Genomic DNA, 20364 nt, shown 5'->3' on the forward strand with positions numbered 1-20364 from the left:
CCCCTAACCCTACCCCTAACCCTACCCCTAACCCTACCCCTAACCCTACCCCTAACCCTACCCCTAACCCTACCCCTAACCCTACCCCTAACCCTACCCCTAACCCTACCCCTAACCCTACCCCCTAACCCTACCCCTAACCCTACCCCTAACCCTACCCCTAACCCTACCCCTACCCTCCCTAACCCTACCCCTAACCCTACCCCTAACCCTACCCCTAACCCTACCCCTACCCCTACCCCTAACCCTACCCCTAACCCTACCCCTAACCCTACCCCTAACCCTACCCCTAACCCTACCCCTAACCCTACCCCTAACCCTACCCCTAACCCTACCCCTAACCCTACCCCTAACCCTACCCCTAACCCTACCCCTAACCCTACCCCTAACCCTACCCCTAACCCTACCCCTAACCCTACCCCTACCCCTAACCCTACCCCTAACCCTACCCCTAACCCTACCCCTAACCCTACCCCTACCCCTACCCCTAACCCTACCCCTAACCCTACCCCTAACCCTACCCCTAACCCTACCCCTAACCCTACCCCTAACCCTACCCCTAACCCTACCCCTAACCCTACCCCTAACCCTACCCCTAACCCTACCCCTAACCCTACCCCTAACCCTACCCCTAACCCTACCCCTAACCCTACCCCTAACCCTACCCCTAACCCTACCCCTAACCCTACCCCTAACCCTACCCCTAACCCTACCCCTAACCCTACCCCTAACCCTACCCCTAACCCTACCCCTAACCCTACCCCTAACCCTACCCCTACCCCTAACCCTACCCCTAACCCTACCCCTAACCCTACCCCTAACCCTACCCCTACCCCTACCCCTAACCCTACCCCTAACCCTACCCCTAACCCTACCCCTAACCCTACCCCTAACCCTAACCCTACCCCTAACCCTACCCCTAACCCTACCCCTAACCCTACCCCTAACCCTACCCCTAACCCCTACCCCTACCCCTAACCCTAACCCTACCCCTAACCCTACCCCTAACCCTACCCCTACCCCTAACCCTACCCCTAACCCTACCCCTAACCCTACCCCTAACCCTACCCCTACCCCTACCCCTAACCCTACCCCTAACCCTACCCCTAACCCTACCCCTAACCCTACCCCTTAACCCCCAACCCCTTAACCCCCAACCCCTTAACCCCCAACCCCTTAACCCCCAACCCCTTAACCCCCAACCCCTTAACCCCCAACCCCTTAACCCCCAACCCCTTAACCCCCAACTCCTTAACCCCCAACCCCTTAACCCCAACCCCTTAACCCCCAATCCCTTAACCCCCAACCCCTTAACCCCCAACCCCTTAACCCCAAACCCCTTAACCCCAACCCCTTAACCCTTAACCCCCAACCCGTTAACCCCCAACCCGTTAACCCCCAACCCCTTAACCCCCAACCCCTAACCCCTAATTCTAACCCTAACCCCTAGCCTCTAGCCCCTTGGATGAACTGTCGTTTCGATGAACTGTCGTTTCGATGAACTGTCGTTTCGATAAACTGAGGTTTCCATGAATTGTAGTTCGATGAACTGTCTTTTGATAAACTGTCTTTTGATGAACTGTCGTTCGATAAATTGTCTTTCGATAAATTGTCGCGTCACGTATTTCAACAGGGTAGTTACAAACATTTGACGACGTAGAGTTTCCTTCCGTATGCAAGCTCCCCCACCCTTCTAAGGTATTTCTCAATTAAAAAAATAATCACAAATGCAAAAGTATAGCCTACACTGGATAATCCTGGTCAACACTTCTGGATGCCTTTATTGAACATCTTAGCCGTTTCAAAAGCACTTAATTTTGGACAAGTCTTATGCTACCAACCGTTAAAACACATTTTCCAGGACAGCAAGAGCGTAGCAATATTTCTTCTGGAAGTTCCAACAAAATAGCATACTGTAGTGTAGATTTAATGGTAGCGCTGATTTAAAATATTCAAAATAGTCATTTCAAATCATGATTAACAATATAAAACCGATGGATGTAACGTAAGCTATAAAATGTTGAGTTTTTGTAGCAGTATTGTGACATTAAACCCTAAATAACATTAAACGCTGCACCAAATAAATCTGATTATGGCTGGGCTACTAAACAGCCGTGCCCCTTCAGAGGAGCAGTTAATACGGCCCTGCTACCCAAGACCACTCTTAAATAATAACATGTTTGCACTACAGTACTACAAAATCACAAAAACGCAAACAAATCAACAATTTTTCACAGTGGGACGGAGAAGGGGCATGCCCCCAGTGCGTTCCCCACTGCTCACACACCTGTTTCTTTTTGACTTTTTCCAAAATTGCAAGGCGAAGCAGATGATGTTAAATTTCAAAGCAAAATTTATTTAGTTTTTGTTTTTGCAAATTTAAGAATTTTGGTGATTTTTGCGGTTTCTGGCCAACTTTTAGTTATCACGTTAGTTATCAGCCAAGTCTCCACCTTCTCTCAAGAAAAATTCAACGGCCTCATCTTCAATCATGTTAGCATCATGCACCAAGTTACAAAGCAGACAAGGTTGAAGCAATAACATTGTGTAGCATTGCATACCATTGTTTATGTATACATATTTTGTTAATCTTTAAGTGTAACTTATTTTCTGAACTTTATTTTAAGCAGGGAATTTAGTCTGTTTGAACGATAGTATCCATATTACAGCAACAGTTATTCTTTCAGAGCGAGTGTTCTTTCTTATTTGCGCGGTTAAATTGTTCTCATTCTTGCAATTTGATAAGGATTGGAAGCAGCAATAACGCAATGTAGCCTACTAATTTTACTGTCTTGACTTGCATAGGATTGAGCTAATCCCTTGCTTTTAATAGATCATTATAGCGCAAGTATGATATTTTGGATTGCGTCATCATGATTTTTATGACGTCGCCATGACGTAATCGTCAGAAATAAATCTGATGTATCTTTCTGTAAGACTAGATCCATTAAGAGATTTTAAAAGATATGAATGTGTTGTCTGAAATAAGCAAAATATCTTTTCACCACTTGTGGCGCTAAGTGCTATTTTTTAATCTTCTAAATCCCCCCACACTTCTCAAAATCATACCACAAATCCAAAAGTTGATTTTTTAGTTTGTGATCTATCAGTTAAGGCGTTGAATAAAAGTTTTTTCACTTGAAATAAAGACTTCCACTGTCTGGATCATGGCTCAGGTCAAAAATGGGTAATTTTGAATAAATGAAAATGTTTAGGCCTCTTGAGAAAGGGTATCATCATCTGAAAGCAAAATGGTTGTCATTTTTAGATTTTTCATGATCAAAATCATGGAAAACAATGCGAGAAGCTAAAAAATTTGAAACTTTTTGAATTTTGAACAGGTCTAGTTCAGGATACTCAGCACATTTATTAAATTTTTATTTATTTTTCTTGTAATATGGCCCTCGTTTACCATTTCATTTTATGCACTTAAATGTTATCATTCTCTTAACAGGACATTAGTAAAAGCAATTCATTTTTAGAATTGCTGAGTTTTTGCCTACTACGCTTTTCAACCGGATTTGCCATGTGAAGTTATCATTTTCCTGCAATAAAACTGCGTTTCAAAAACAAAACAAATGCAACAAGCCAGGATTAGAAACTGGTCAATTTGACCAAACCAAACCACTTTTTTTCATTTTAGCGGCTATGTCTTCACAACAATGATTGTCAAACGGCTTTTCAGCAACATTAAAATTGTTTTCTTTTTTTAATTGACAAAAAAGCTAGAAACTGCCAAATTTCGTAATTTAGAAAAAATATTTAAAGAACCTATTTTCCAGACTTTAAAAAAAGGTTCATATTTTCAGCCGTGGATCAACTCTGTTTCAAAGAGATAATTCTTGTCTTGTGCTTGGACAAAGTGAACCACATGACTCTTGGAACAGACTTCAATAGTTCTTCGAAACTGTTGACCTGAGAGCAAACACCGAAAAGCGTTTTGGTGAAATTAAACCACATTGTGGAATAAAGTTTGCAACAACGTCAACTTCCATAAAATGTTAAATGTATAGAAGTATTCGAATTGATAATTTGGTTGTTTTTTTAAGCTTTTTTGTCGCATCATCTTGGAATTTAGGTTGTGTACAGTTTATTAACAGTGTTGTAGGCCTAAACAAAGCAAAACTGCGCTTTAATGATTTATTTAGCCTATGCATGGTTGAAAGTGGTATTGAAAAACACCTAATTCTTATATTTAATCTTGCTTTTATTTTGGAAACAAGCATGCTTTTACAAACATACAAAACTGCAGAAATTAAGATTACTAAAACGCTTTCCCAAGTCCCTAGTTTCCACAAACAATCTAAAATACCTCCAGTTAAAAACATGTCGTTTTATAAAATGCTCCAAGTCAGCAGATATGACGTTGATCAATTGAATGCAGAAAGTAAGTTTGTGCATTTGGCACATATTATACCAGCTCAGTGGCCGAGTGGTTTCGCCTTCGGCTCTGGTGCTGGTAGATCTGAGATCGATTCCAGGTCGGGTCAAACCGAAGACTTTAAAAATGGTACCGATTGTGTTCTATCCTGCATAGCGCAGTGAGAATGAGTCGGGTAATAATGTGATAACATCGTAAACCTGATATAAATTTAAAATGAGCCCTGTCGCTAAAAGACCTTAGCTGTTGTAGAGCGACAATAAATAAAACCATAACATTATTATTATTATTTGGCACATATCGCTTTCATGAAATGTCTCGTTCATAAGACGGAAACCTGAAACCCATAAGTGATTGCAATTCATTCACTTTGCCAACCAAGCATTTTCAGTTCCGCTTTGGAGCTTTGTAGGCTTGAGTGACCTCATACGTTGCCTGGCCTTTCATTTACATGGTGTGGCAGACTGAGAGATTTGAAGGAAACAGCAGCCATCTTGTCAAATAGATTTAGTCTCATGCCAAGTTTTATAAAGATATATTTGTGATTTACCCGAGTTTCAATAGAACAATTTCAACAATAAAGTTACGTTTAATGTTTGGTTATAATAAAGTAGCTACAATATTATTTTGCTACTATAACAAGATTAATTTTTATTACATGAAAGTATACTATTCTGTAATATTCAGATATACAGCACTTTCTTACTCATATAGTTATCTATTATTTTGTGTCTCATACACTCCGTGTGTTATTGTTAAACGCTGCCGTGAAAGTGAAAGTTTCTGCAAGAATGGAAAAAAATTCAGGGAGGTCTCGTTTTGAAATCTGGCTCTGGTTTAATTTACAGAGGGTTTAATCAGGTCTATATCATTATTTATGCCAAGGTAGCATTCACTGTAGGCTATATATTAACTGCATCTAAGTTATATCAAAAATAATACAGTACTAATTTGCTAAAAAGCAGTAGGCTAGGTTAGCGATACAATGTTCATTTGTGGAATAGCTTATGTCTTGTATTGTTGTCACCAATATATTGTTTTATTTTACGTTTGGTTGAACATAATTGCAAGTCGTTTACTATCATTTTGACATACATTAGGTTTTCCCTTCTTGTTTTTATCTGAACAAAAACAGTTGACAAAATTACCGAGGCAAAAGCTGATGACTGATTACAATTTGTTGTTTATAAGTATATTGTGAAATGTATAAAATTTTTGAATTGTTTTCAGCAGTTAATCCAATTTTTCCAAACTTTTAACAAAGCACGGTCTAAAAACGCCTTCGACTCTTCTTTTTTGTGAAAGAAGTTGTTATTCCCTTGTGACGACCTTCGGTTATTGTGAGTTTCCTAAAAGTCTTCAACATTTCTATGCCCTACAACTTTTTAAACACGTCACTGCCTTGCATGTGCAGGTTAGAATAAATCTTGGCACTTGGCCTTGTTATGATGATATTTTGCTTATTTGCAAATCAATTTTCAAGCAAAAATGAAAATGCTCAAAAGGTATTACAATGTCTTCTGATCTTCAGCTCTCTGTTTTAAAAAGTGGAAATCTTTTTTTCTAAATTTCTCTTTTTACTGTAACAAATGATAAGTTGGTGCACTCTCCTAAACTCCTGTGACTCATGCAATCAATGAATGCTTCTTTTTCTTTCGTAAAGGATGCATTGTATATAAGTTATTAAAATAATCATTAAATAAGCGAAAGCAATCCACAGTACAAAGTTTCAATGACTTGAATCTAGTAAACAGTGACCAGTGACTACACAGAAGCCCATAACTACAATACTGCTCTTAGCAGAAAAAAAGTGCAGTCGCTACAAACAAACTTACAACTGCCCAAAACAATTTTTACAAAAGGAATAAACGAATGTTGCTGTTATTTCCAATTATTTCAGTCCTACCAAAGCCACATTGGTCAAATAACTCAATTGCTAAATTTTGCAGTAAAAAGAGGTAATTTTGGTAGCCTACCGGCTAGATGTTTTTCATATTCTTCTGCATTTGTTTGTTTTAGAGTACAACAACATTTACAACAACTCCAAGTTATTGGTTATTGCATGATTATGAGAAAAATACGCTTTAATTTGAATGATACAGTTAATAATGAAGCGTGCAAGTTTGAAGAAATTTTTAGTTGAAATAGTCAAATATCCAAATTTACTACATCGCTTGTGCAGCGATGTTTGGAAGTGCCGAGGGCAATTTTCCAAACAATCTTTACACTGTTATCTTTTGTCTGTAGCTTACGATCAACACTAGCAATAAATATTTCAAAAAAGTTGCTCATGGTTTTAAGGTCTGTTAACACGTTTAAGTCTGCGGTGGCTTACGTGTGTTGCTGAAATTCAACTAAACCGATATAGTCTTGTTTCTAATCATGTTTGCAGCGATGTAATTGCGCTATGTGCGCCAAATCTATTAGCTCTCTGTTTCTCAGCTTTTATTAATGCAATCTTATTGTTCAGAATACACTCATGTGAAAGGTTTTACCAAGAAACTAATGTTATATCAAAAAGGATGTTACCGTAAAGGATGCTTTTGTTGTCTTGCTAAGTAGGCTACTGTAGAAAAAAGTCTACTTAAATTCCAGGTTTAGTGTTCATGCCAGTAGGTTTTCTATAAGTAACAAACAAGTCTTTTTTGCTTGTTTTTATAAATTGAACTTCCCGATGCTAATTGGTTAGAAATTTTTAGAACCAAAAACAACTTGACCTTACAGTAGACAATCAAGTAACTGCAAACTGTGGATACTTTGAACAGCATTTAAAGCGATTTCATAACATAGGCTCTCTGTATATTAGTTCTTACCATTAGAAAAGATTCAATTCACAAAATTCACATCGTTGCGCTAAATGTCGTTTGAAGCATGTTTGTGTATGTGGTTACAGCAGTTGTATAACTCAATGCAAATATATTTCTATGATGAGTATTTGCGATGATGCAATGGAACTGGTATGTTTTATTTATTTAGGGAGTTTGGTAAATGTCTTTGAATCAAAATATTGTGATAGAGGTGGCATAAGATTATTAAAAAAAGATAAATCTGATAAGATGATAGGAAAACTAAACACATTTTCGATAATGTCATATCATACATAGAACTCCAATACGACAATGACAGTAAAGGAGTATGATAGCACCTGTAACAGACACTTTCTAAATAGGCTGAAACGCTACAGCATCATGAAAGACAGATAAAATTTACCATTCCAGTTTGTTGCTCGTGTGGACCGTACCTACAGTTTTTCACTGACAAAGCGACTAAAGTCCAGATCATGTCGTGACCATTAACTTCACATCCCAACTAATGCTTGTAGGCAAACTTGAGTTTGATGGACAGTTTCACATTGTGAGAAGGGGAATGTACCTTTTGCATCTGAAGCAAAAATTTGTTCAAGCAACCTCGCCTTGAAATACTTTGCTTATACACTATAACTCATATTTCTTGGAGCTCATCTTACTAGTTATTACTACGTAGTTATGTTAATAACAAAATTACAGCAAGTTTGTGTAAGGAGGGAAACGTTTGATTATTATTCTGGTTAAGAACACGAGTCATTTGGTTTTTGAATTAATATTCTGAAAACAATTGTTTGTATATTTCTTTTCTGTTTTGAGAATTGTAGCGTTGATCAAACTAATTTTGTGGTTTAAAGAGCAGACTGGAGCTGACGCTAAAATTTAAAGCTTTTTTTGTTTTCTGCATTTTAAATCACGCTTCGTCTGTCCAACGTAAATAAAATCATAGTCATGGCACGTATGAAGTCATGACACGGTCATTGCTAGATCACTTTTTTCCACACAAGCTCTTGCTGACTACAAAAAGTGTATGTAAGCTAATGGCTGCCAAAAATTCCAGATGTTTTTAAAATTTTCAGTTCAAATGCTACTGAAAAGTACCTTGATCGTTACAAGTGATAAAACAAGTACATTATATGACATATTCTAGCAAAATAATTATCGTAAAAATTGAAAAAAATGTTGGTAAAAATGGAACAAAACCACACAAAATAAAGATTTGTTAAAATTTGTACTCTCAAACAAAAATATACGTATTCTGTTGGATAGCCGAAGAACTGGCAACCCTGGTAATGACCCTTATATATTTCGCACTTCTGTAGTGTAGAAGGCAAGAAAGAAATACTTTTTTTCATACTTATTTTTGTATTATTCTACATTTATTACTCGGATTCAATTTTGGTAAATTCTTTTGGCCTTTAATAATTGTTTTTAACAGCAATTAAATAGCTTTTTCAAATGTCAAAATACAGAAACAAAAGCTGAATCCATTTATTTTGATTCTATTGCAATGGTGAATTGTCTTCTTAAACTGCGAATATAATTAAATTTCAAAAATTAAGCAATATTTGTTTTTAGTTTTTCAGTTTTATTTTGTTAATGAAGAAATATATTTTTAAGCTTTTACGAACATTGTTTGTTGATTACTAGGTATGAAAATAATGTGGTTAAAGTTAGTTCTATGATCATTTGAACTTTTGTCATCATTTGCATCATAATGGGAGAAACAATTGAGTCGATGGATGCTATGAGCATATCTGAAGGTAAGTCAATATACTTACAAACAAAATTTTATGACAACCTTCGATTATTTCTGTTACTTCAGTAAATTTTGAGAGATGCTGGTAAAGTTAGTTAAATTGAGATGAAAATGACGCAGTATTAAATTAATATCAAAAATAGAAAGGTAAAAGGCCCATGATGCAAGTGAAGGATTTTCAACGGATGCAAGCTGACTTAGATAAGCAAATAAAAAAATAAAAAAACTTTGCTTGACTTACAGATCCACGCAAATCAAATTAACATTAACTTTACAGTAGGCCTATTTAATTTTTATGTAGGCTTAACCATGGCTACCTAAAGATACGACCTGATTTGTCACATTTCGCAGAAATTTCCAGATTTTTCTAACTTTGGGCGAATGTTTAAATAATTTTTTCTAAAAAGTATATTTTTTACGTTTCTTTATTGTTTTCCGCAGATGACACAATAGGTTTTAACATCTTCAGATGTTGAAAAACCAAGAAAATTTGATTTCGAAGATTTTACTCAGACTGTTAATTTTTCAATAACAGTCTGATTTTGCGTTTTTCAACTTACTTTTTTCATTTGCTACTGCTTCCCCAAGACAGCAAAAAGCTTTTATACCATTAGGAGACAGCAAAAAGCAGAAAAAATATCAGAACAGTGAAATCAAAATCTTCAAAATGTGACAAATCAGGCCGCATGTCCAGGTGGCCATGGCCTAACTAATAATTTTTCAATGTGTCTGAATTCACATAACTTCTCAGTTTCATTAATGCTCAAGTACCATTGCAATCTTCCCATAAAGATGTTTTTTGATATACTTTATAAGCAATTGATTGTATGGGCCTATCAGATTAGCGTTTGTATTCAAAACCTTGTGCTAGTTCAGTTCAGTTTATTTACTTTTTTCTGCTCACGATAGAATAAAAAAATATGTACACAACACAATAAAGAAAAATAATTCACAGCAAGGATGGCAGCGAAAGACCAAAGAGGTCATTAAAGTCAGCTACCACTCGCTGCTAATAAAACCTAGAACTTCATGATAAATCTTATCACAAAAATGGATTTGTTTAGACAGCAAAGCTGTATGCATCACGAAACTAGTAACTGTTGAAGGTACAGTACAACTTCATCTTGATGTTGATGCTCTGAGAAAGATTTTAACGCAAAAAGATGTCGTTGATCTTCCTGTTGCAATTTACTCGGTGGTTGGACCTTCAAGATCAGGAAAATCGTTCCTTTTGAATTTGATGATTCGACATAAGAAGCATTGTCAGGTAGATGGCATTTGAAAAATCGATCATGAACTAAGCTCTTTGTGTTCGTTCATTATCTCCGACATGTAAGAAGTGTGAATGACCATAGTTTCAGCAGGAACATATCTCTTCCTAATATAAGCTAGTGGATAGTAAAGTTAAAATCACTACTAAAACAATCAAAATTTGGTGATTGTGTCAAATGTCTAGAGACTCTAGACAGAGTATTCCCACCAATATACTGTACAGTATTTTCATCGATGACGTAGTGGACTGAATGAGTAGTTGTTTATGCAGTTCACCAAAACATTTTCATAGTTGTAATTTATTGTTATATGTTTCATTACATACAGCACTTTTACTTTGTGCACATATGTTCTAAGCTTCTGAGAATACACATCTTTCTTCAGTGAAGCTTTTGCTAGCTTTACGCAACTAATTGATACCAATGCTCTTTCAGCCTGATAAATTGGTTGTTGCAAATACTGAAAGCGAAGAACTCAAAAACGTATTTTCGTGGAGGGGAGGTGTTGATGCGCACACGCAAGGAATATATATTTTAGACAAACCGTTTTTGTTCACAAACAAAAACAATAAAAAGGTGAGCTGAACAAAATGTCTTACACGTTTCCTTGACAGTTTGATCGTAATTCTAACATAGCCAAATTGGCAATTTTAACAATTTTACAATTTCAAAGTGCAAAATTTGTTTGCGAAATTTCATTAGTTTCAAATTTGTCGAAGACAGCATAGTTCTTGAACAAAATGTAAACATTTTCCTAAAAAAGTAATAATCCTTTTTTTAAGTTGAGAATTAAAATAAAGTTCAACCAGCCTCATGTTTAAAAAGAATATATATTTCGCTACATAGTAATGAGCATCTTCAGTTCTGCAAACAAACAAACAAATTACTGCAATGAATCAATTTATTTTAATTCTCAACTTATTTCGATGTGATCAAGTCAACCGCTTCTTGCTGACGGCGTGCCAGGGTTAGGTCTCGGTGTCTCAGATGACATTCACTTTATCAATCCTTTTTTTGAAACACTTTTTGTATAAATAAACATAAATCATAAAAACTTCAATTCAAACTCTTCGCAAAAGAATCGGATGTTGATTTTTTTGAGGGCATATTCGTTAAGAGCAAGTGATCGTAGACTTCAATGCAGGCTTGTCAGCACTATATTTTCATTTCAATGATCCAATCATTAATCTGTTCAATAAATTTCAGAATATTTTCTCTATGTAATTGCGCTGCCTATGCATAAAACTGTATTCCTTAAAATTAATACAGGTTCCTCAATGCTGTAACTAACCAACGAAGCAATTGTCCATGCACAATTGCGTACTCTCTATATCAGAGGTCGGCAACCCCTGGCACGCGTGCCACTTGTGGCACGCGAGATAATTTTTCATGGCACGTCAAATGATTTGACGCGCACGTTATAGCACCTTAAGAAAGTGCAACCATTGCACTGCAGTGTCAGGTGGTTAAGTCGCGGTAAGGTTCTCTTGAGGTTTGTTGAATGTCTTGTCGAGATAAGGGTCTTTTTGGCAGGGAAAGGCAACGTCTACCCTGAACTGGAGGATAAAAAGTGGCTTGTAAAACTAATGTTTCTTGCAGATGTCACCACCCACCTTAACGAACTTAATCTTCGTCTGCAAGGTTCACAACAAACGGTGATGGATCTTTTTGAGGCATGGAAAGGTTTTGCAGCTAAATTGGATATCTACACAAGGGACATCCAAACTGCAACTTTTCGTTACTTTAAATACCTGAAGGTTTTCTCAGTGGATCACCAAGTCAACATAGTTGAAATTGATGTGTACATGAGGGATCTAACGTCTCAATTTTGCAATAGATTTCAAGATTTTTAACATTTTGGTTCAGTATTTTCATTTCTTATCAAGCCCGAGAGCAGCGAAGATTTGAACTTATCTGCATTTGAATGGATGAACATCGAAGACTTCCAGATGCAGCTGATCAATTTCAAAGCATCCTTATTGTGGACATCAAAATTCTCGAATTGCGGAAATCGCTGGAAACGATTGAAAACAAACAAACAAGCATTTTGACATGCTGGGAATCTTTGCCGGAGAAATTTAGCTGTCTCAAGAAGATGTCAATAGCTTTTCTATCTGCATTTGGCTCCACTTATTTGTGTGAACAAATATTTTCGCACATGAATTTTATTCTCAGTCCACATCACAGCCGACTTACGGAAGATCATTCGGAAGCATGATTGTGTTCTACTTAAAAAGTATCCAAATATAATCCAAATACTGTACTACAGAGCTAAGCAAGAAAAAGCAAGAACAAGGAACTCATTAAAAAGTGACTCTTATGACTGCATTCGATGTTTTCCAATAAAGTTAATAAAACAAATTTGTTTCTTGTCTGTTAACTCAATCAACTTTACTGTTTAATTTTAACATCAGATAGTTGCCAGTACAAAACCAAACATACAAAATTTTTGGCACGCGAGTTGTTGATATTTTGATATTATTCCTAAACTGGCACACTGCATACGAAAGGTTGCCGACCCCTGACTCTATATCGATATACAGTAATACCCTCTAAAAATAATATACAATAATAAAGTGTACCTTGTGTAAGCAATAAATGATTCTCAATAGGCTATACTTTTTCTTGTACCATATGAAGAGACTATATTTCAATCCGCAATAGAATATGAAAGTAATTAATATTTAACCCTAGAACTTCCAAAGGGATCAATTGATCTTTTTTGCTTTGTTTTTTTCCTAAATAAACAAAACATACATGACATCGCAGGTTAATATTTTTTGGTTTCTTCTTGTTTTGGTTATTACACACTCCAATTGAGTAACGAAAAACTCGATGAAAAAATTGTGCATTTTTGTCCAGTTTTACGTCAACTACCAAAGAGGTCAATTGACCCTCACGACTACTTCCTTGCATAAAAGCTTCCAAAAACATAGTTACGCAATAAAGACTGCTAATACTTGCTCAGTGGTATTATTCAGCCAGTGATAATATTTCGATCTGATAATGAGCTTCCTGTGGCACTTCCAGCAGGAATATCTATAACTACAGGATTGGAAACTCTTTTCAGTGCTACACATCAGTAGGGTCAACATATTACTATGACTACAGAAAAATTATTAAAACAAAACACTGTTTGTATCAACTAAAGAATGTATAAAATTCAATTTCGCAATAACAATATAAAATGTACACTCACATCAAAACTTATTTGATGTATAAAAGTTTAAAACCACGAATCCAAAAAAACAAAAATAAATGAATGCAAAGAATCCAAAAATTTCCTGTTGTTCTTTAGCATTTTACGTATTGCAAACCGGATCAGATGTAAACAACGAAGAGTGTTCAATAATCAGTGAAATGTGTTGTCGTAGGCTTTTATGATAAACTTAATCACAGACCAGGCCAGTAATTACGAAATCAATACATTTAAGATGTCATATGAACTAAAACTATTAGCCTATTTTATTTTGAAATTATTTATCAGCAAACGAAATACGACAGGATTGCACAAATGGAATACAAACACATTAAACAAACACGGCAAGTGCATACTTTACAGTTTACGGCAGGTGCATTGATTGTTACATTTTTCCACATCTGTTTACGAGTCTGTTTACTGTCTGTTTAGTATTTTTTAAAGTCAACTTATGTAAACCTTTATTACAGCGACGCAAAGAACAGTAGCCTAACCTTACTGGTGTATAAAAGTGTATTCAGTTCCACAAAGTTTTTAATCCCGACGTACATATAAATATCCTTAACTTCCAGCAAGCAATTGCAAACATAATTTGTTCAGTAATTATTTCCCTGTATACGACCTGTAGCCAAAACTACGGCTTTCAAACCTCCTTTCAATAACTGCCTTTCAAACCTCTTGTCAATCAGATATCAAACAGTAGGCTAGTTCTGACTAAAGTGTTAATTAAATATCGTTTGATCATACAATTGAATTCTTTGCTGTCAACTGATTTCAGATACACTTAAATTAAGATTATTTCGACAGCAAAGTGTCCAGAAAATTGTTTTCAAGCAATATTAAGTGCTCGGGTCAATTGACCCCTTTGGTAGTTCTTGAAGAAAAAAAAATCCGGTATTTCTAGGGTTAAAAAATAACTTAATAAACATAACAACGAAAAATGCATTTTTGACGATTTTTAACCATGTTTAACGTGCGATGTTTTTTTGTCAATTTGTTTTTCTCGCATTAACTAGCAGTGGAAAACCACATAAAACAAAAGTCTTAGTGCTAAACTTTATGCTTATTTTCTCGACTGCACCTGCTTCGACATGTGCATTGTGCAATGTATGCTTTGTGCGGAAACCTACTTAAAGATAACATTCGTCGTCGTCGTGTGAGCGTCTGGGGCCGAGGGTCTATCCTTTTACCACCCCAGATTCACGATGTTCCTGGACTACACTGGAAGGCTACTAGAGAGCAGCCAGTCTTTGGTTTCATCATCCATGACGCGCAGACCTTCCACTCCGTTAGGTGGCTTGAAGATGGAGCAGTTATTGATGATGTGGTCTGCGGTCTGTTCCTCGGCACCACATTCACAGGAGGAGGAAGAAGCCATTCCCCATTGGTGCATGATTGAGCGGAAAAGCCCGACGCCCGTACGGAGACGGTTGAGGCGCACCCATGCCTGTCTTGGTAGTGTTAGACCGATGGGGCGCGTGTCGGCGTCGGGGAAGAACGAATAGAGTCTGGTGGCGGTTGACTTCCATTTAGAACTCCGTTTATGGTCCGCTCAAGCAGCCGCAGAGATGTCTTGTACATCAGCTTCGTTGATAAGAAGTTGAGCGGCTGGCACGAATGGTTGTCTTGATTTCAGTCGACGTGGGTGCTCGTTTGGGAGAGCAGAGATCTTGTGGTGGAGAAGGTGGTTAGGCTCCAGTGCCCGTCGACCGAGGGACGAAGATAACATTACTAGCGATGTACAAAAGCATATAAAAGTAACATACTGAACGCAAAGTTTTCAAAAGCTCTATTTTTAACCAGTGATCAAACCTTTCATCAAATTCGTGCTTTTTTTAAACTGCAATAAACAATCAACAACTTAAATAAATTTTTAATTATTTCGATGTATCAAAATTGAAAAAAACAATATTTAGTAGTTGCAGAAAAATAGTTGAGGCTATAAGATGCTCAAATATTTAATTTTCAACAGGTCGCTCTTTTTTTCATGGACACCCAAGGTATCTTCGATACTGAAGCCCCAGAACAGGAGCAAAGGATGTTGGGTGCTTTAAGTTTTCTGATGAGTTCAAAGCAAATATTTAACATAAAGAACGGCATCGACAGCACTCACACTGATCATATTGTAGTGAGTCGTATGATTTAGCTTTAACATAAGCTGAAGCTAAATCTTCTATTCACGCCGCAAATGTTTGCTGTAGTTTTAACCTAAAATTTTTATAAGCTTAATTTGTTTTATAATTTAATCATGTTGATTTTTGCTACTGATCTGAAAATCTTCCAGAATCCCCACATCACCACCTCTAGACCTCCCAAAATTTGGTTTATCAAAATAACTATAATTAAAAGATTAAAAAATTTAACTATAAAGTATTTGGACTAAATTTGCTGCAACTACTAGATGCCGTTAAAATATCCAAAGAAGATAGTGTTCTGACCTCTGATAGTGTTTTTTCGAGTACACAGCGACGAATGCACCCACAATGCCAATAACCCTCACGAGAGAAACCCGACCACCAGGATTTCACTTTGCAAGTCATAAGCATTGCACTTGCTAATATATTCCTTGCAGGCAATTGTGTATAAGAATTAAGGAATTGTTAACCCACAAAAGAAAATCAATTGATTACATTTTATAATATCAGAAATACGCAAAATTGGCTGAAGAAATTCGTACAAAGAAGAAAGACTGTTCTCCGTTTCAACAACAGGTGCAAGCGATATTATTTTTTTAATGCAACTAATTTAGTAGTCCTTATATGACTATTATTTAACCCTATCTTAGTACGACCTGTTTTCGTACGCGGAAAGCACGTCACGAGCTATCGTAGCCTAGTGCCAATTAATCCCTAATAACGGGATCTATGAAAATCACAGAGCCAAAATATTTCACAAGTTAATAGCCATGTGTATTGTGCGTATAGAAATTACATTGTTATCCAACAAATTTATTGAAATAAATTGTTTGAGATGAAAAAACGTCGGAAAGTCGGTTTTTATTTTAATTTCCCGAAAATAGATTCAAAATTGAGATTTTTGAATTATAACATAAAGTAATGCTAAATTAAACAAAATATTACTTTTTCTCATAAATATAAGGCATTTTTGGGCGTTTTTACATTTTAAAGTAATTGCACTAACCTTTATATTGCACTAACATTAACATATCTATAACTACTATTGTACAAAAATGTCTAACCACCTGAGACGAAATGCTTATTGTGCAGGGCAGGAAGTAGAAAAATGACCAGTGTAGGTGTAGAAAATTTGCAAAGAATAAAAACTAAAAGTCAAGAAATGTCTCATTTCTAGCATATTTCCTTCTGTGAAATATTTCACTAGTAGAGTGGGGCGTCCTCATGAAACCCCATGTCGCTACAGAGAAGGTTAAAGAAGAAATCAACCGATCGATCAATCGATCAACCGACAAACCAACCAACACAGTCACAATAGCTTTTAGCTACATAATAGCTATAAAACGTTAGGATGACAATAATTTCGATTTCGATACCTTTAAGTGTTCAACTTGGCATTTTCAAAGATTGTGGCATAAATTTTAATTTTGAAAAGTCCACTACCTTCCTAAATATGTCTTAACAACTAATTAACACTTTTTTTAACCCTTTATGTAGCACTCTTATACCTAGTCAATGAAAAAAATATGTTTTTGCGAATTCGATATTAGTTGAAGATGTGGATAGCTTTTTTACATTTTTTTTAGAATTTATTTGTTTCTTTTTTATATTACGAGTTGTTGCCATATGGCTACATTGCGAGATTTTGTCGTAATGTATACCCACATTTGAAAAAACAAAAGTAATTACTACCTGCCAGAAACTTGTCTCACTTCTTTCAGAAATTGCCAACACAAATAATATTATTTTTCTTTTTTATTTGCAAACTCATTTGTGGGGGGCATTCGATAGCATTGTTCAAAACAATATGGGTATCCACTACCCTCCAAATAAAACAAAAAAATTTCATGCAATTCGAATTGATTTTTTTTATATACAGTAAATAGAGACGACTATATTTTTAGGTGAAACAAATGTTGTTTTCAAAAAAAGCACTCGAAAGGTATTGGTTTGAACACATGTAATGCGTCATAAATTAAACTAGCCATGGTCCACCCCTGAAAAAACCTGATGCAAGGTCACACAATTTCATGAGTGTTCTTTGACTGAGTGAAAGTCCAGAAAGCAATTCCTTTGATTTGTCCAACACAGCACCACCTCGCATTTGCTGCACTTCATTCTTGACCATCCGCTAGTGCAGTTTCGGCATCTTCCTTTGTCGGTGTGGATCGGCCAGTGGGCTACTTTATCGAAACGAACATCTTCTTGCGGCCGCATAGCCATAGGCCTCCTGATTTTGTTTGGTATTGCCAAGCTACTTGAAGATGGGCGACCTCTTTTTTGTGCTCGGTCTTTAAGGAATAAACTTGCAGCAATTTCATGCCTGAATTGTTTCAATGGTTTTTTGTATCTTTCATCGAGTATGGTGGCATCGCGACGTGCTAGTAGCCAGGCATTGCAGATAGGGGAAGGTGGGGTTAGTTGAGTCAGTGGGTTAGTTGAGTCACCATTGTTTTCTGACTAACCAAGCATGACTTCGTAAAGATTAATTGCTAGAAACAATAAGCATTATGGGTAACTTCGTCCATCTTGCTTTAGCAGCCGTGCAAGTTATACAGGTTATACAGTCACCAAAATGCCATTTTTTGGACTAAAAAGTAAATATTTTCAGCTCAAAGTTGATTGGGATGCTGAAGCTATGCTAGGCGTAAGCGAAGATAGCGTCAAAGTTTCATATAGTTTATAGCTATCTTAAGCATAGTACATTTGTGTAAGACCGAAAAAGCTTTACGTATAGATAATATGTTCAAGAATTGTCACGAGGAAGGATTGGGGTTGGTTGAGTCAATAGCTGCAGGGCTAGTTGAGGCAGTGACTCAACTAATCCTACCTCAAGTTTCAGGCTGCTGAAATCTTACTTCTGCATTTGAATTGCTAAACGTGCATTATTAAATCAGTTACGGTACTTGGACAAAATGAGCTATTATTTGATTAAAATTATCCATTAGGCCTACTTTTCTGTTTAGTTTTACACCTTCACACATCTCATTAATTACAGCCTTTGGACAGGGCTGTGTATGGCCCGTTTAAGGCCTACTACAACAGAGCATTGAGTCCCTGGCAAATAAATAATCCTGGAAAGGTTTGTAGTATAGCCTATATGATGTGGCTGGCATTACAAATTAAGTCTATAAAAATGCTTTTTTCCACAAAAATATTGCTGCCGGTTTTGAGACAACAGGGATATATCCTGTGTATAGAGACATTTTCACTGACATAGATGTTGCTCCAACAGAAATGACTAACCGACCTTTAGAGTTAGGCTACGTGTTGGGATTCAAGCTGAAAACTGTGCTTCAGAAATCAATGAACACACGGATCAGTTGTCCGCAACCTTCGAAACACCCAATATTAGTGCTGCACATCAAGCTTGTTCCAGCGTAGCTTCTACTCGGAATTCAGCTAGTTCAGAGACCACTTATGTGTCTCCAATGGAAATAGGCCTACTTCCAATTTTGCCAAATTCGGTTCGCGAAGCAATAGGCCTACAATGTGGCCCGCGGAAAAAGTATTAGATTTCACGTCACTAATTTCGATAGAATGTGTGAAATTTAGGTTTAGGCGGTATGAAGACTTTTTTTAGAGAAATGGCATGAAGTAGGGCGAAATCGAGAGAAATTAGGGTCTGGTTGCGGTAAAGACCTATTTTTGTTTTCTTAGAGAAACGACATAAAGTCGGGTAAAATAACCGAGGAAAATTTGGGTCTGGTTGCAGTGAAGACTCTTTTTTCAGGGAAAGACTGTGGAAACGGGCGAATTTGGGGCCATGTGGCCTGCCTGGTATTGTTAATAATTTTTGCGGCCCACAGTACAAAGTAGGTTATTCCCCACTCCTGAATACAATAAACGTTCATTGATGGTATAGATCAGAGGTGCCAGATAGGGGGCGGTGCCCAATATAGACCCAAAAAGTTATGCATCTCATGAATGCCATTCCGGCTCAACTAACCCCACCCACTGACTCAACTAACCCTGCCTGCGGGGTGGTTGAGTCAAACGGTGCTCTATGTTTGAGGTAATAAAAATGGCAATTAAACATGAGATAGCATTTTGATAAATGGGTAGTAGCAAGCATACTTCATTACCTTTGTTTCACTTAGAGTTTCATAGGTGTATCTACGATAGGTAAAAAAATATAAGGAAAAATCTGAAACATGACTCAACTAACCCCACCTTCCCCTACAAACATCCAGGATATGAGCAAATATACGAAGATAATATCGCTTGGCTTTGAACGGTGTTCGATAAAGTGATATCAGCATATCTCCAAGATCTACTCCACCCATGTGCTTGTTGTAATGTTTTATTACAGCTGGTATACGCACATCTACAGAGGTTTTCTGTTTTTTATCATACCTGTTGGCGGTGCTAAGAGGCTGAACACCCATGAATGAGCTGGCCATAGTGACAATTTTGCTGTCAACCCACTTCACAACTGTCAGTCCTGTTCTTTCGTCAGTCTGGCAGTCATATGATCCACGGCCTTCTTTTTTCAGCACCTTCTCGCTTTTTAGTTTACAATCTCGTAACCGGTTACTTCTCATTGTGCCAAGAGTCTCTAATTTTTTTGACTTTAGATACTCCATCAATTCCAAGGAGCTAAAAAAATTGTCAAAGAATACCGCAGAGTGTAGTCCATCAGGAATTGTCTTGCAAAGTACAGTGACAAATTGAGCTGATTTGCTTAATTTTTGTTCTTCCTCTTCAAAGTTCACATTCCAAAACGTGGATGAGCCAGCATATGGAAGGAAATCGTATACAATTCCAGAAACACCGGCTCTAACAAAAAATTTGAACCCCCACTTTTTTGGTTTG

General features: G+C 36.9%; 1 protein-coding gene across 1 annotated transcript; it reads left to right on the plus strand.

The window, feature by feature from the left end:
* Positions 1-8891: 8891 nt before the first annotated feature.
* Positions 8892-15560, plus strand: LOC145776332 (atlastin-2-like). The gene is made up of 4 exons (XM_082587761.1): positions 8892-8948; positions 10009-10211; positions 10651-10791; positions 15387-15560. The coding sequence occupies exons 1-4, from the start codon at positions 8903-8905 to the stop codon at positions 15558-15560; spliced, it is 564 nt and encodes a 187-aa protein (XP_082443887.1). The 5' UTR covers positions 8892-8902.
* Positions 15561-20364: the final 4804 nt, after the last annotated feature.

The sequence above is a fragment of the Aplidium turbinatum genome, chromosome 1 (assembly GCF_918807975.1).
Source record: "Aplidium turbinatum chromosome 1, kaAplTurb1.1, whole genome shotgun sequence".
In the NCBI taxonomy this organism is placed as follows: Eukaryota; Metazoa; Chordata; class Ascidiacea; order Aplousobranchia; family Polyclinidae; genus Aplidium; species Aplidium turbinatum.

What these genes read in the sequence shown, in the direction of transcription:
- LOC145776332 (XM_082587761.1), top strand. Translation starts at nt 8,903, where the DNA reads ATGGGAGAAACAATTGAGTCGATGGATGCTATGAGCATATCTGAAG. An exon ending in GACATAAGAAGCATTGTCAG is followed by an intron (nt 10,212 to 10,650) that starts GTAGATGGCATT and finishes ATGCTCTTTCAG; the next exon opens with CCTGATAAATTGGTTGTTGC. An exon ending in CAAACAAAAACAATAAAAAG is followed by an intron (nt 10,792 to 15,386) that starts GTGAGCTGAACA and finishes AATTTTCAACAG; the next exon opens with GTCGCTCTTTTTTTCATGGA.